Source organism: Hemicordylus capensis, chromosome 3 (assembly GCF_027244095.1).
Source record: "Hemicordylus capensis ecotype Gifberg chromosome 3, rHemCap1.1.pri, whole genome shotgun sequence".
NCBI classification, from domain to species: Eukaryota; Metazoa; Chordata; class Lepidosauria; order Squamata; family Cordylidae; genus Hemicordylus; species Hemicordylus capensis.
Window position 1 is genome coordinate 119,080,802 of NC_069659.1, and position 17,336 is coordinate 119,098,137.

Genomic DNA, 17,336 nt, shown 5'->3' on the forward strand with positions numbered 1-17,336 from the left:
CACTAATACAGTGTCAAATTACCTTAGAAACAATTCAAAGTGCTTTACCAATGCCTTTAGGTTTTTGTCAGGAAAGCTCATCTTCCCAAGTATCTCTGGAAGCTTTACTGTAAAAGCAAGAAGGGAAGGTGTACATTTTAAAAGAAGTTTATTTGCTTTTTCTGCTATTAAATACAAATATTCCTTATTTATAATCTGGCAGTTTCTCCTACCTTTGGGGGGGAAAGCATTCTTCACAAACACACTTACAATCCTGACTCTCTAGATCAGCATTCTGCACTGCAAGGCAGTCAGCCAGTGGTGGCTCCCACTGACCCTAAATGCAGATCCCGGACTAGTTGTTTATTAGGCCTGTGTGAAGCTTTGGCTGAAGCCAAATATTTGGCACAGCCCTTCTAGCACCGTGCAAAGGTGATTTTCCCCACCGTGCAGTGCTGTCCTGTGCTCTCTCCAGCACCAGTGGGGTTCCTTAAGAGAAAATCAAGACTCCCAGTGCTAACTAGGGCGATGGAAAATACAGTCCTTCCCACCATTCTGTGCACATCTTCTAAGATGGTGCTGGGGTTCAAGAGGGCTTTGTTTCACTTAAAGGAGCTTCTAGCCCCCCTGGGCACTAGGGAAAGTGCAGCACTGTGCAGTGGGAAATGCTTTCACATTCAAGGTTTGTTTTGGGGTCTTTTGTAGGGGGGAGGTTACCCACCAAAGTAGCTTCTGCTTAAAAAATAATGAAGATCACTGTTCTAGTCTATGTTCCAACCACACAGATTTTGTTCCAGATAACAAATTAACTTGCTATGCAGGGTACAAACCCATGATAGAATGGAACTGCCAAATATTGTGCATCCAATTACTTTTACCTATTTTACATCTAAAACCTAAAAATCATACAAAACAGATTAAAATTACCCATAATTAAAAAGAACATTATAAACTAAAAGCCTAATAAAACAGGTGTGTTTTCAAAAGTAGTTTAAAAAGAACCAGAGATGCAGAGATTCTGATTTCATTTGGGAGTGTAACCCAGAGCCCTGGGGCAACCCTAGGGAAGGCCCAGTTTTGGAGTGCCAGGGAACAAGCCAGTGGCAATCACAACTGGATCTCCTCCAATGATCTTAATAGGCTGGCCTGGTGCACAGTCTCTTGGCTGCACCAGGAAGAGGGAGCCAAAGCACACACCCCTCACTGCCATGAAGGGTGCCAGAAGAGGGTGGGATCATGGAGCCAAGCACCAGGGTGGGCAGGCCAGAGAGGCAATGGCTGCTACCACATGCCACCAGGGAATGGGAAGACAGTCCAGAACAGGACGGAGTAGAACCAAGAACAGGATCACACCCAGAAAGGTTAGGTTCCTGTGAGGAGGTATTTAGGTAGCCCTGCACTCGTAATGAAGAGGGCCACCCAAGACAGGAAATGTGGGCAGCTTGGACCCCTGGGGATGGGCAAGCAAAGCTCTCTTGGTGACCAGTAGAGAAGGCACCTCCCCACACTTCTAAGGTGCTTTCCAGGCCCAGCAGGGTACCTCCAAATACTGGCTTTCTACAATAATTTAAATACTAAAGTAACAGAATGTAAAAAAAATTACAAAGGATAAATATAGGGTGGTCGTGTCTCAGGCCCTAGATGGTTCCTTCAAGACCGAATGATGTGAGCTCTCATCTGGGCCTGGGCTCTCATCTGCTTCCTTCCCTCAGGGCACATGGGTCTTAAACTGACATAGGGAAGATGGGGTGACAATAGTGGATTCCATGGTGGGTAGAATATATTTTGAGAATGCTGCAAGGAAAGAGTAGCCCAATTCTGCTCCAGAATATTTGTCTTCCAATTTGGGGCTGCATTACAATTTTACCACTACAATTAATGAAAATGCATGTTTCAGGTGTATTAGCTTAATACACCTGAAATTGTTTAATTGTTTTTATCCTATGAAATTGTTTTAACTTTTATTCTGTGAATTTGTTCTAATTGCTTTTACTTTGTTTTAGGGATGTGCTCGAAACAGATTGTGCATTTTGTTTTGAGCTAGAAACAAAAACACCAGTGACCAAAATGTTTTGTCAAAACAGCAGTCAAACTGTTGTTGCAATGAGTTTTGAGTTTTTCAGCCACAGGGAACAATGGGGTAAATCGAAACACCCCATTGCTCCTCATGGGTAGCTCCTAAGGGCATCAAAGAGGGTTGAGTGGTAGGGCATGATGGGTGCTACCTACCAACCCACAAATGAAATTGGCAAGCAGGTGGTTTTAAACAAATTTCTAACCTTTTCTCCAAACCCACATAAAATCCTATGGGTGGTTGGTGTCCCTAGGAACTACCTATGGGGAACAATGAGGTGTTTCAAGTTTCACCATTGTTCCCCACGGCTGGAATGAGCTGCAGTCAGAGGGCACACACAAGTTTTGCACTGCAATTTGCAATGCATTTTGCAATGCTGCCTTGAAAAATATTGCAGAAGCACACAGTAAAAGGGAATCTGTCCCTCCCAACACAGAACACAGTCCAAAAAGAGAATCACTGCCCCACAATCCACTGTCAGCCGCAGTGCCTGTGTTGCAGTAACATCACTGACACAAGATGCTCTCTCACGCATACAATTATGACTCCTTACTTCCTAGCATTGCAACAGCTGCCACAGCAGTACCCTTAGCAGCAAGCATAGCCATAAGTTCAACTAGAGCTACCTCTACATTTTGACTGAGTGCACCTTGCAATACAGATTGCTGAGCAGACCAGAGAAGTGACTGAAACACAAGTTAGGCTCAAGGCCAGACATGAAGCTCATCACAGCAATCACCAGGAAATATACACACAACTGCCACTGTCAATTTCTCACCACAACACTATCTCACAAACAAAACAAACCACAACTCAAGGAAGGCAAGCACCCAAGTTCTGCCTCTGTCAATCTGCGATCCAGCAAAACTAGATAGTTATAGCAGAGTATAATACAGTGTATTATACTCAGTGTTGAGAAAAGAAAGCCACTAAAATCAAACCTTCCTTCCTTCTTGATGTATCCTGTTCAATAGAGGCACACCATAAGGGCTCTCTCTGTCTCCCAGTCCCTATACATTTGTAGACTCCATCCGTTTATGTTCCCCCCTCCCTCCCCCCAACCAAAGGGGACACAATTGCTCATGACAAAACGTGATTTGTATGATAACAAGCCAACCAAGAAGCAAGGAGATTGCAAGCCAATTGGAAGCCAGTGCCAGAAAGCCAATCAGCAAGGGGAAAACAGGCCTCCAAAATAGCACTCAAAATGTCAAAATGTTTCAGCTGAAACATTTTACACATCCCTACTCTGTTTATATTTGTTTTAAATTGTGTTTACCGCCTAGAGATACACATATCAGGTGGTATATACATATGATAAATAAATAATAATATATTAGAAATGATCCAGGTTGCTGCGGCAGTAAAGCAAGTCAGTTTGGCTTGGAGCAGAACCAGATAAGGATGTTGTGCTTAAACAGCAGTTACTGTATCTATTTAACCGCCCCACAGTACACACATACTGCAATCCATAGGAATAAATGAGTCACACTTTTCATATTACCATCAAGCTGAATACCTTATATGATCTTAAAATTAGCTACTAGAGAGTTAGTAACATGGCTCAAGATACAGTGAGGGAAATAAGTATTTGATCCCCTGCTGATTTTGTCCGTTTGCCCTCTGACACAGAAATGACCAGGCTATAATTGGAATGGTAGGTTTATTGTAGCTGTGAGAGACAGAACAACAACAAACAAACCCTCAAAAGCCCAGTGCCCAAAAGTCAGCGATGGATTTGCATTGTAGTGAGGGAAATAAGTATTCGATCCCTTCACAAAAGATGTCTTAGTACTTGGTGGCAAAACCCTTGTTGGCAATCACAGAGGTCAGACGTTTCTTGTAGTTGGCCACCAGGTTTGCACACAACCCAGGAGGGATGTTGTCCCACTCCTCTTTGCAGATCCTCTCCAAGTCAGAAAGGTTTCGAGGCTGATGTTTGGCAACCCAAACCTTCAGCTCCCTCCACAGATTTTCTATGGGATTAAGGTCTGGAGACTGGCTGGGCCACTCCAGGACCTTCATGTGCTTCTTCTTGAGCCACTCCTTTGTTGCCTTGGCTTTTTGGGTCATTGTCATGCTGGAATACCCATCCACGACCCATTCTCAATGCCCTGGCTGAGGGAAGGAGGTGCTCACCCAAGATCTGACGGTACATGGTCCCGTCCATCGTCCCTTCGATGCTGTGAAGGTGTCCTGTCCCCTTAGCAGAAAAACACCCCCAAAGCATAATGTGTCCACCTCCATGTTTGACGGTGGGGATGGTGTTCTTGGGCTCATAGGCAGCATTCCTCCTCCTCCACACACGGCAAGTTGAGTTGATGCCAAAGAGCTTGATTTTGGTCTCATCTGACCACAACACTTTCGCCCAGTTCTCCTCTGGATCATTCAGATGTGCATTGGCAAACTGCAGATGGGCCTGTACATGTGCTGCCTTGAGCAGGGGGACCTTGCGGGCACTGCAAGATTTCAGTCCTTCACGGCGTAGTGTGTTACCAATTGTTTTCTTGGTGACTATGGTTCCAGCTGCTTTGTAGTTCTGGGCTGCTTTATCACCGTTCTCATGATCATTGCAACTCCATGAGGTGAGATCTTGCATGGAGCCCCAGACCGAGGGAGATTGACAGTTATTTTGTGTGCCTTCCATTTGTGAGTTATCGTGCCAACTGTAGTCACCTTCTCACCAAGCTGCTTGGCGATAGTCTTGTAGCCCAGTCCAGCCTTGTGCAGGTCTACAACCTTGTCCCTGACATCCTTCGACAGCTCTTTGGTCTTGGGCATGGTGGTGAGTTTGGAAGCTGAGTGATTGCTTGCTTCTATGGACTGGTGTCTTTTATACAGGTACGGTAACAAGCTGGGATTAGGAGCACTCCCTTACAGAGGGTGTTCCTCATCTCAGCTCGTTACCTGCATATAGTGAAAAGACACCTGGGAGCCTGAAATCTTGCTGGTTGATAGGGGATCGAATACTTATTTCCTTCACTACAATGCAAATCTATCGCTGACTTTTGGGCACTGGGCTTTTGAGGGTTTGTTTGTTGTTATTCTGTCTCTCACAGCTACAATAAACCTACCATTCCAATTTCAGCCTGGTCATTTCTGTGTCAGAGGGCAAACGGACAAAATCAGCAGGGGATCAAATACTTATTTCCCTCACTGTACATGCAGTTTAACTAGAAAATCTAAAAGGCTATTTGAATGACCACATCAGGGCTAGCACAGAGTTGGACATGGGAGACCCAGGTAGGGATGTACATGAACTGAGGTTCATGCACAGGTTCAAAGCTGAACCCTTTGGACGAGGTCTGAACTGGCTCGGCACCGCTGAGGAAGGGGAGCGATGAGCAGGATTTTTAATGAGGAGAGTAAATCCTTACCTGCTCTCCACCACCGCATGCAGCTTCATGCTGCGACGGCACTACCTCAAGAACCAACACATGGCATCTGCACATATGTGACTGCGATTTCCATGTTCAGCAACACCATGCTGACCACACAAATGGTGCCCACGCATGCACGGATGCCATGTGCATCTCAGCGCCGCATGCGGGTTATTGGGGGGAGCACTGTTGCAGCAGGAAGTTGCATGCAGAGGCAGAGAGCAGGTAAGGACCTGCTCCTTCTTAAAGATCCGCTTACCCCTCAGCAGCATCCCTACTCACTCATTAAATTTACTGTGCAAGTTGCTGTTTAAGCATAACTTCTTACAGGGCTGTTGAGAGAGGAATGTGGGATATGAATTATATAGGACAGCAAATATTCCCTAACACACATACCATGTTGCATATTTCATTATAAAATATTCAACACACCAACATAGATTTAATTTTCTTTTTCCACATTATAGATTTAACATAAATTAGAATCCCATGTTTTCTTAAGAGCTTACATTACTTATTTAGAATCCTATGCACATGTATTTGGGACCAAGGGGAAACATGCGTAGGATCTGTTGTATGGGTCAAGATTACAGAAACCATTTTAGATGTTCAACAGTGTGCAGATTTTGAAAATTATATTTTACCAAACATGCGTAGCAAATGCTGAGATCCATAAATGTAAGAAGGTGGTGGTGGCTGGTCTCCTGGAGGATAGGTCTCTGGCATGAGTTTCCAGGATAACACCTAAACATAACATTAGAACATGTAATAAATTTAATAAAAGGTGACATAGTTTTAGATCACATCAGGAGTCTAAATATTTTGCTGAAATTCTTTCTTGATAGTTTGATTAATATTAAGCTCTTCAGTCTCACATTTTTTTAAAAGCTATCATCCAGAACCAACTCTAACTGCTTATTATCTTTCCAGTGTTTTTATATAACCCACACTGAAAAAGATTCAAACTTTTAAACTCTGCAATAATGTGGACATAACATTAGATTTTTAATGTACTAAACCGCACCCTGATTAACTTGAAAATTAGCATCATCTCAACAAGTATCCATTAAAGTGGCCTGCAATTGTTATTATTTATTTATTTATCAGATTTGTATACCGCCCTTCCAAAATGGCTGTGCAGTTTACAGCACAATTAGAGAGAGAAAGGTTCAGGGCTCAAGTCAGTAAACACTAGTTTATCTGAAAGCAGTGAAGTAGGACTTTAGTCATAGTGGACATTTGCTAGATTTGTGCCCTCAGTATTTGTAGCCAGGTCTAGAAACAAGATAGGCTCTTTCCTATCCATTTTTAAAACTTCAAAATAGATGCAAAACTGAATCATCAGCTGGACTAGGAAAAATGCGAGACAATTTTCTTAGCTGTGAAGAAATTTAATAGCTCTTGGCAAGAATCTAAAGAGCTGCTTACATTAACCCTATGCCAAGTCGATATTTTGCTCAACCTTCTCCCACTGCCCCAATCTCATATCACAAGAGACTTCTGAAGTTCTCTTCAGTTTTACACAGTTTCACACACCGATGTGCCAGGCAGCAGGGTGGGAAGGTGCCTCTGTTGGTGAAAAAGTCTAAAAGATACGTTGGGCTCAGAGAACTAATTTCACGGGCCAAAAATCCAGATTAATGTTGTGTGCACTGAATGTTGTGCACGTGCAATGGAGTGCAGGTGGTTTTTGCTGATCTCCTTCCTTCTGCAGGCCTCGGTGCTTCTTGAAAATGTCTCTGAGGGTGCTTGCAAACCTCAAGGACAAGTTTTTGGGTGGCACAAAAGGAAGTGGGTATCAGTATAAATAGTCCCTTCCCTGCTGTGCATGCAGAATGTTAATCAGACATGTAATGTTAGTCTGAATGTAGACCACAGTTCTTTGGATCTTGACCTTTGTATTTAACAATTTAGTCTTTGGGCACTATATACATATTTAGAGGACTTACCTCATTTAATTCATTGTTTCTTCTGCCTTCAAAACCAGCAAATACTGCACTGCCCTCTTTGCTAGGTGTCAATGTAATTGGTGAAGATGATCCACTGTGAACAGGGGTTTCTTCAAAGGAAAAGCAGAACGTTAAGTCATTCATTGATACATGGGACCAGAGTTATCTCATTTACCTATGAGGGGTTTATTTCCAACTTAATCCATGAATACCTGTTCAGACATTGCATTCCAAGAACAACTCTCATTCTGGGACAAGTCTGAATCTATTTGGCTATAGTAACTCCCTGGCCACATAATAGAAAACTCCAGTTCTTCCCAGGAAAGGATCTAGGCACAAAACTATGCTCAAACATAAATACTTAAGCTGGGCTGTATTATGTTCCTCCCACCACAGGAGGTTTTCTTTTGTAACTCAGCTATGTCTAGTTTTGGCCTCAGTCCTCACTTGAGGCAATTCTGTTTGGACAGGGAGTGGGGGTGACAGCAGCTTAAACTGTTGCATTAAGATACCTGCTACTTGGCTGTGGACAAACGTTTTCAGCCCTCACCGGTATAGACGCTTCTGTCACTACTTACATACAAATCCAACATACATGGTCAAATGGTCTGTATCTACCAAGCCGATAAAACAGAAGCTAATAACAAAATCTCGGTTCCTATCACACAAATTGACGTATGACTTCTACCTACTTTTTTCAAGATGCAAAAACAATTTTGGCATTGATGCTGGAGTTTCAATATTCCGTCTTTTTGGCTGTGGAGAAGCACTGCTTTCTGACAATCTGTCACAGTTGGATGTATGACGAGTGGAACGCCTTAGAGACTGCAATATTTCAGGTTCAGTTTTTCGGCGTTTAGGTGTTGCAGGTTCTCCTGTTGCAGGCTGACTATCTGTGGATTGTGGAGTTGATGGATTCAGAAGAGGAGGACTTGGGGACAACTCTTCTTGATTTCTTACCAAAAAGAGAGAGAAGAAGAGCACAAGAAGTTACTCAGCAAAACTGTTATTCAAATATAGGAAAAAACCTTTAGAGGAATTAAGTAACTTGCATGTTTTCTATCAATATATCTTCCTTCTACTTGCTCTTTTCGTATTTGAAACCAAATAAACTCTCTAAAATTGTTTAAGACTTAAAGGTTAAAAGCACTTTTGTTGTGCTACTTGTTTTAAAATATGCTCAAAATAGAAAATACTACACCTTACCTGTTAGTGCTTGCTACACTTTCTTTGATTGGAAGAAAAAATTTGGATGAAGTCACCTTCTTAAATTGTGCTTGCTCATAGGGATAGAGCAGAATCAATGGAAGAGTGAAGTCAAATGTTATTCTTAGCCCATCCACCATTTCTTTACATAATTCAACACTAGAAAAATAAGATTGCAAAAAAGTTATAGAAAAAGATCTATTCTAACACATTATCTGTTACATCATAAGCTAGTTGGACTTTTAAAAAGGAAGTAAATATGCATGTTTCAGTAGAAATGGTAAAGTTAAGCAAAACAAGAGTCAAAGTGCATGAAATTGTCTTTCCTCAAATCACATAAAATAGAGGCTTACAAATGTTCTGTCATCTTGATAGTCAGCCCGATCACCCAGCTTCTCAGCCACTAATTTTAATAGTAAAACACTTTGGTATTGTTTTAGGTCAGAGAGAACTAATATTCATTTTGTTTTTATCAAGAAGCAAATTTGCTATATTATGTTAGTTAATATTTTGTTTTATTTCACAAGCAAATGATTGATTACGAGTTCAGTTATACAAAGTAAATATATACTGTGTTGAAAATCTAGCTTTATTTCAATTTCACCTTAAGCACACAAAGCCAAATAAGTTCTTGCTTACTTCTTTTCTGGAGGGACATAATGCAGATTCAGGTTGGTGTGTGAAGTCATCTGATGGTGCCGTGATCTTTCATTGGCTGAAAAAGCAGCATTAATTGCAAAATGCTTCACGTATGACTCCAGGATGGTTATTATATTTGTCTGACATGGCAGTTTCACCAGCTGGATAAGAGAGTCAATCAATTGTTAAGTCCATGCAACATACATATAAATTTATGTTATCCAAGTGTTCCAACGTTATTTTCAAAAATCCATACTTTATGCTTATGTAGACAGGGCTGAGCTGAAAAAATTAATCTAGACAAGAGAAACTCATATTCTGTCCTCCCTATTTGGAGGGGAAAGCAATTACAAAACCTTTCCAAACAGCTATCTTAAAATTCTTGCCAACCCCAAACTCATTTTACTTAGAATTTAACAATTAGGTTCCATAAACCAACTACAGGAAATTCTTAGTGGGACCATACCTGTCTCCTCCTACTCTACTCCCTTGTAACAAAATGTTTGCTGTACTGTCTATGTGACCAGTATGTGGACATTTGCACATATTTTCCTCACCACACAATGTTATTGGGGGTAAGCACATAGCAACCTAAGAGCCAATGCTACAGCCATTAAAGTATTTAATATTCAACAAGTCATAGAAATTCCTTTCCTACACTATGCATAATCTGAAGAATTGAAGCAGCTGGCTCATTTCCCCCATTAGATTTACACGTGGGCTATGCATGTTCAATGAGCATCTGTGCAAGAGAGCATTTTGCTAGCACAAACCTACTTGCAGAAACAGTGTCTCATGCAGTGGTCCAGTTCTTTAGGAAAGACTACTTCAGAGATCTCAGGTTCTTTTAAAATGAATCATTTTGATAATGAAAATTTCCAATAGCCAATTTCTCCTATTGGAATTCAATCTAGATTCTTATATTACTTTAATTACCATAAGGCTTATAAAAGTAAAAAGGCAACTAAAATGGGCTATCTTCTGCCTTCAAAAGCTTAGCACAAAAGCTTCCAGACATCTTCATCTGTATAAGGTACTCATTCATACCCGCTTTCTCCTGTTGATATAGTAACAATCTTCTTCAAGCTTCTTTTTCAAAATTTCAGGAATCTCAATGTTTATTGCTCTTTCTTCCATGTCCCTTTTAGTATGCGTCTCTTGCTCTTCTTTCTGAAAGGATACCAAGACAATAGTTTAAAACAGGCTAATAAGCTTTATACGTTTTAACTGGGGCACACTAAGGATAGTAGTATTTTAGAAATATGGATATATAATGCATGAACTTGGACTTCACACTGACACTGACACCACTGCATACTAATACCCCTTAACTATTACCCTTCATAGTGGGGAATGCTTTAGGCATGGGGTGTCACTCCAATAGAGTCATTCAAAATATTTTAAAAATAGAGGATTTATTATTTCACAAAGAACAAATGAAACAAAATTTGATTTATTACAACAAATGCAGTGTTACAGTTCACTATCTTGAAGTCCCTCCCTGCCAACCTCTTCCTTGGTAGTTAACTTCCAAGTGACTCTGCTTCCTGGGCTCTGAGATCCATGGAACCCTCCCAGTACCTAGCAACAGTTGCCATGCTTATTTCACTAACCTCCCGATCAAACAACATACAAAAACCAGTGAGTTATTCACAGTAGGCATTATATAATTGGGAGTCTTATCATTCATGAAAACATAGAATTCATTGGGAACACTTTTATAATAAAGTAGCATGAAGAAAATATGCTGATGTGTCTGTATCATCAAAATAATGTGTCTGTATCATAAAAATTTTAAACTGTAATGTGTTTTTTTAAAATCTATTGTGATTTTTATATGTTTTTATGAATTTTAAATGTTTTGGTTTATATTATGTTTTAATCTGTACACTGCCTAGAGATTTCTATACTGGGGGTATAGAAATGCAATAAATAAAATAATAATAAATAAAAATAATCAAAGGACACTGAGTATATCTATTAGGACTGTGTGCATTGGTGAATGTGGATTTCCGATGTCAGCTGTCGGTGATTGTCCAGGAGGGATTTGGGGTCATGGTGGACAGCTCGTTGAAAGTGTTGACTCAATGGGCGGCAGCTATGAAAGAGGCCAATTCCTTGCTTGGAATCATTAGGAAGGGGATTGAAAATAATTTGGAGCAGCCAAGATGATCAGGAGCCTAGAGCATCTTCCTTCGAAGCAAGACTACAACACCTAGGGCTGCTTAGTTAAAAACAACAACAACAACAACAAAATGGAGGGCAGACATGAAAGAGGTCTATAAAATCATGCATGGTGTGAAGAAAGTTGATAGAGAAATTTTTATCCCTCTTGCATAACACTAGAACTTGGGATTATCCCATGAAAGTGATTGCCAAAAATTTTAGGACTGACAAAATGTAGTAATTTTACACTCAATTAACATATGGAATTCTCTGCCACAAGATTTGGTGACAACCAACAGCCTGGATGGCTTTAAGAAGGGGTTTAGATAAATTCACGGAGGACAGGTCTATTAATGGCTACTAGTCTGAGGGCTATAATCCACCTCTAGCCTTAGAGGCAAGATGCCTCTAAGTACCAGCCGCAGGGGAGCAACGAGAGGTGAGAGAGCTCTTGCCTGTGTGCTTCTGAGAGAGATCTGATGGGCCACTGTATGAAACAGGATGCTGGACTATATAGGCCTTGGGCCTGATCCAGCAGGGCTGTTCTTACATTCTTATCATATCACAGGACAAGTGCCCTGGGTCGTGCACTGGTGGTGGGGGTCCTTTTACTGCCTGCCCAGCCCTGGTACAGTAGTTGCTGGGCGGCACAGCAATTCTTGAGAGCTTGTAGGGGCAGGGAGTGACGCAAGGCAGCCTGGGCAGCTGCTGGGAGGGTGCGCAGCCGTCTGAGGACTGTAGTCCTAAGTGGGGCTTCTATCACCAGACCCCTGTGCATCCTCCCAGCAGCCACGTGGGCTTCCCATGTTACCAGACCCACTTGCTTCACCATCTTGGGGTACAGTCAACCCTCTGAGGGTTTGCCAGTCACAGTTCTGAGTATCTGCGATAGGGAAATTGTGGCAGGTCTGGCCAAATGCAACCTGGTTATCCATGGTTTGGTGAGAGTTTTTGTGATTTTGGTGGGGATTTTGTGATTTTCAGGGGTCAGGGAGTGATTGGGGGGTCCCCCTTCACTCCTCTTACTGACTCATGGTGATTTTTCCACGTTAAACTGTATTTTGTGGTCCTTTTGCGACCACAATTCCCAAACCCCGTTTGCCATTCATTGCAACGGCTTGCCAAATGCAAATTCGCCAACAATGAGGTTCTCCTGGAACGGAACCCATGCGGTTGGTGAGAGATGACTGTACTTCAATGTATTGCCTAAACTCAAGTCTCAGCCATTTTCTGCCCCTATGATTACTTGGAAGAGAAACACTGACTGCCTTCCAGCTAAATGGTCATTCTGACAATGTATTTTCCTAAAAAGGTAACACTCAGGTACATTTGCAGAAGACCTGTCACAAAGCCAAGGAAATACCCTTGCTGACTGCATTATAGCATAAGCAGGTGAAATACAGAACAGACCTGATTGAAACAAAAGAGAAAGGAATGCCAGCTTTCTTCCTTCCTAGTCTGATAAGAAGCTCCCAAGGTCGAGTCAAGCTTTACCTAACCTTTCCTCCCTAATGTTATCAGAATTGAGTGAGCCTGTGTCAGAGAGTGTGATGTGACCTCCTCTCTCCCCTTTTGTCCAGGTTATTGCGATAGCAATCTCCCTTTTTCCGAACATCCTTTGTCATGTAGCATAAAAGAAATCACCACCCAGATATAACCTAATCATAACTAATATTCATGCCTTATGAGGAGCAGGAACTCCTGGAGTCATCAGGAAACTCTGGGAGGGCACCATCCGCTGGACTCCCCCTAGCCTTAGGATATGTTTTTGCCTATAAGAACCCTCTTCAAACATGGGATCACACTTTTGCTTTTGCCACTGCACCTACCACACTTGCTGTCTGAGCACCAGTGTGCACCTTGCCATCGGATGCTGCACCCCTACACTACCCAGATGTGCCAATAAGCTCACTCTCTGCTTGAACTCCCTGGAGAGAGAAATTCCCACAGTGAGATCTAGTAGATATGACAAATGACTTTCCTCTTTCTCCCTGTAGTGATGGGAAGGATTTGAGGGAGGACTAGAGCAACTGCTGGGAGAGTAGGCCTTTCCTAATAAGGAGAAAAGCCCGGGAAAATCAAAACAAAAAGGACCAATCCAGAGGAAACAGGTAGAACTACACACAGAAAGAGACACCAGCCAGAGAAAAGAAATCTTTTTCTGGTTGCTTGTACTGTCCCAGGAGTGCCCTGAGGAAGCAGCTGGTTGAGAAGCTGCTCGGGAAATGGGAGGCCACATCCAGGGAAGCTGGAGAAAGCAGGAAGATCCCTGCCTGTGAGTAATAAGATAGGAACCAGTTCAGTTAGACACATGAGGGAAAGTTAGTCTCCTTTATTGTATTGCTTGAAGCTGACTTGCCTGGTTAATGAAACTTCTCTCTCTTACAATATGTTTTATGAAGAGAAAATTGTTCTCAATGCATACTCTTTCCCCCCTTTTCATCTAATATAAAAACTCTTGTTGGTGAAGTGTGCTACTCTTCTCTTTGGGTCTGCCTGAGACCTAGGAATGCTCAGCCCCTTCTAGGGAAGCTTTTGCCACCTTACCACCACCACCGCCCCCAGGAATCTTCTATGAAGAGAGTGGTTTATCCCACATTAAAATAAAGTGGACATTGGCAGTATTTCAGAGCTATGACCCCCATCTCCGCAATCTCTATCCCCCTTCCTAGTATAGAAACTTGGTAAAGGGCCTAAACAACCACTTTTTCATTTCTTGTGCCCCGTTACCTCTCAATAAAGCAATTCTTTGTTTTCAAGAGTATGTCTCCATCCTCTTTCTTCCCCCTTCCAGTGTGTCTACTTCATGGTCGCCCCCTGCACAGCCCATAAGGTATTTTTATTGCTGTTCATGGGTCTGCACCCATTTGACACTAATTCCCCCCACTTGAGCCAAAACACAGTCATAGAGGATGGTAGCTGACACGCCTCCTGCAGACAGACCTCATAGCACCCAGCCTGCTCTGCGTCACTCCCTGCCTGCCCCCTCAAGCTCCCAATAATCACTATGCCGCCCAGCTGCCCCTGCACCAGTGCTGGGCAGGCCGCTAAAGAGCCACCACCACCAGTGCACTACCCGGGGCACTTGTCTGCAATCTGATGCCTCCTGTTTGGGGGGAGGGGGAGGGAGAAGGGATTTCTGGCACAGGAAATCCACTTTTACTGATGCATAGAGTCCTAATATCTATAGGATTCTATTAAAGAGAGAGAAAAAATCACATAGAAATACTTTGCTACAAGTATGGGGAAAAACTTTATGCAGCCAAATGTTTCTTTGACATTTTCACAACAGACAAGGCAAACTGTTTTTTAGCACAGTTTTCCTGTTCAGCACAGAATGCAGTTGCTGTAGAAATGTCAGAGAAACCCCTGGCCACATGAACCTATAGTGTTTCCTCTCCACCCTCCATAGCTAGAAAGTTTTTATACTTGATTACAAAATATGTAGCAATATTGCACATATTTATAAAGATAGCTCAAATTAACATACCATTTCTGTCTTCTCATCAATGTCACTTTCTTCACTCTTTATTTCTTCATCTGTTCCTTCATCACTGTCATCAGAAGAAGAACTACTTATTGCTGTATGAGAAAAATGAGTTACCTTTAGTATTTGTTACACTTAGCCCACTCACAGCATTTGACAATGGAAACATAATCTAAATTAATATGTCCATATACATTTAGAATTTTGACCAATTAATTAAAGTGAATATATTCAGCATGAGATAAGCCAAATAGACCTGTAGCATTAACCAAACGAACAAAAACATATAGGCTTTTTAATATTGGCCATAAATAATTAACACTGGGAAGCTATTACCATAAGTTGTTCTATTTGTTCTGACACTTCTGTAGTTAAAACTCTTCAAAAATCTTCTTATGCAACCAATTCAAATTCTGTAGAGTTCAACACTATGGCTCCATTTTGCTTTATCTAATCCTGAATACAGTTACTTTCAGAACTCAGAAATGCAGTACCACAGAACAAGAATAAATCTACTAGCTTAACCCACACAGAACATCTGTGCGCTAGTACTTGACTGATACCCTCACCTCAGATAATCTCTCCACGCTCACCTAAGCTGCACTCCTGCTCGTCCTCCTTCATCCTGTTTCCATTCCCCTCAGCCCTCTTGGTTGTGGCTGCAGCGTTGCTGGCGCCTCTTGGCCAAGCAGCAGAACCCTACCCCCAGAGACCTCCCCACCCTCACTTGAGCCCCACTCCTGCTCCCTACCCCCTCCACAGGAGCAGAAGCCGCGGCTCTTCCTCACTACCGCCACCACCATGGCCGCTCGTTCCCTTCAGGCCGCTGACAGGCCTGGGCCTGTCCCTTGCCTGCCTGCTTCCCTCTGCCAATGGCCTTGGTAGCCCCAAAAAGCAGCAGTGGTTGACTGGGCACTTCCTTGCTGCCAATAGGTACCACCATGGCCGCTCATTCCCCGCAGGCCGCTGACAGGCCTGGGCCCATCCCTCGCCTTTCCTTTTGTCTCTCTTCCCCTTCCTTCTTTTTCTCTCTCTCTCTCTTCCACTCACTCTTCTCCTCTGTCTTACTTGAACTCCCTCCCTCCTTTCTCTCTCTCTCTCCTTTCCTGAGTCAACAGATGTTGTTCACCTTGTTTCCTCATCTAAATCACACAATGGCAGCCTCCTTCTCCTCTTCCCTCCCTCTCAACCCCTCTTCGCAGACCCCTGCCCACTATCCTAGATAGATAGATAGATAGATAGATAGATAGATAGATAGATAGATAGATAGATAGATTCCTCTCCTCTACAATTAAGAACATCTTCTGACCAGTAACAGTTGCATTCCAACTGCCCTTAACCATTACAGGCCCCTCCTCCCTATCTGCATATGGAATCCACACTGTCCAGTCACCATGGTGCTTCTACTCTCACAGGCTCCTTCTCCCTATCTGCATATGGAATCTCCACTGCCCAATCTCCACAGTGCTTCTGCTCGCGAACTCTCGCGAGACCTGCCACGCACAGGATTAGCCACGGGTACACCTTAGAGAATTATATAGATAGATAGAAGATTGTCATCTGTCACAAACAAAAACAAAAACCTCTGGATTATTTTTGGCCTCAGTTGAATAAGACTAAAAATGTATTCATTCTAGTTTTAACAGTAAACAATAAAAGGGAAGTCTGTCTTCCTCAATACCAACTCACATTTGCTGAAATGTATTCATTTCTATCTTTTTCTACCACTTTCCCCTCACTTTTCATTTTAGGTTGTAAGCTCTTTAGAAGCAGGGACCTATCTACCGTAATTTCTGCTTATAAACTCAGTAAAATACTGCATACACCAACGATTCTGAATAAACAGGACTCATCTCTCCTTTTCAGCATTCACTATTTATTAATAGAAAAATAATGCCACTATTTAAATACTGATACCCAATTCTAAAAACAAACAGCATGAACATACGATCACATAAAACAACTTACAGTGTTCACTGCTCTCATCATTCTCTTCAGCAGGAAGGCTCTTCAATACAGAGTCAACACCAGGCAATCTGCAACGCCCTTTCTTTCCTTTTCTTCTCCTAAAGAAAATTTGAGCAAGGCCATTTGGCCTAACATTATTTTGCTACTTCACCTTAATGCAGTAAATTTATATAATCAGTATCTAAGATATATTACTGGATGTCTTTTGTCCCCTTCCCCATATACAAAAGATAACTTCTTTCCATGAAATAGGGATAGTTCAAAAATACTGTTAAACTAAAATTTAAATAATTATTTTCCCATTTCTATAAAGCCAAAATTCTTATCTCTCTTTTTGCTACATGAGCAAGCCTTGAGGGTTACTTCGGCTTGAAAGACTCTTCCTCTTGCATCCCACAATTCCTTTCTTCCCTGGTTTGCTGAAATTTAATATACACTCTTCATACATTAAGTTGAACACAAGGGGAAGCAGGGACCATGCATGTTAT

The 17,336-nt window shown here is 42.1% G+C and overlaps 1 protein-coding gene across 8 annotated transcripts in view; it reads right to left on the reverse strand.

The window, feature by feature from the left end:
- Positions 1 to 17,336, reverse strand: part of MSL3 (MSL complex subunit 3) — a 41,410-nt gene that overhangs the window by 3,820 nt on the left and 20,254 nt on the right. For 5 of the 8 annotated variants that reach the window (XM_053308397.1, XM_053308395.1, XM_053308394.1 and 2 more), the window contains exons 4-12: positions 16,849 to 16,976; positions 14,884 to 14,975; positions 10,275 to 10,397; positions 9,228 to 9,388; positions 8,589 to 8,747; positions 8,075 to 8,337; positions 7,383 to 7,492; positions 6,078 to 6,177; positions 23 to 107 (exon numbers count right to left, since the gene is read on the reverse strand). In XM_053308397.1, the coding sequence (XP_053164372.1) occupies positions 23 to 107; positions 6,078 to 6,177; positions 7,383 to 7,492; positions 8,075 to 8,337; positions 8,589 to 8,747; positions 9,228 to 9,388; positions 10,275 to 10,397; positions 14,884 to 14,975; positions 16,849 to 16,976 (1,221 nt within the window). Of the gene's footprint in view, positions 1 to 22; positions 108 to 6,077; positions 6,178 to 7,382; positions 7,493 to 8,074; positions 8,338 to 8,588; positions 8,748 to 9,227; positions 9,389 to 10,274; positions 10,398 to 10,687; positions 10,739 to 14,883; positions 14,976 to 16,848; positions 16,977 to 17,336 lie in introns of those variants that run through there. The other 3 variants (XM_053308396.1, XM_053308398.1, XM_053308402.1) reach the window with 3 other exon arrangements.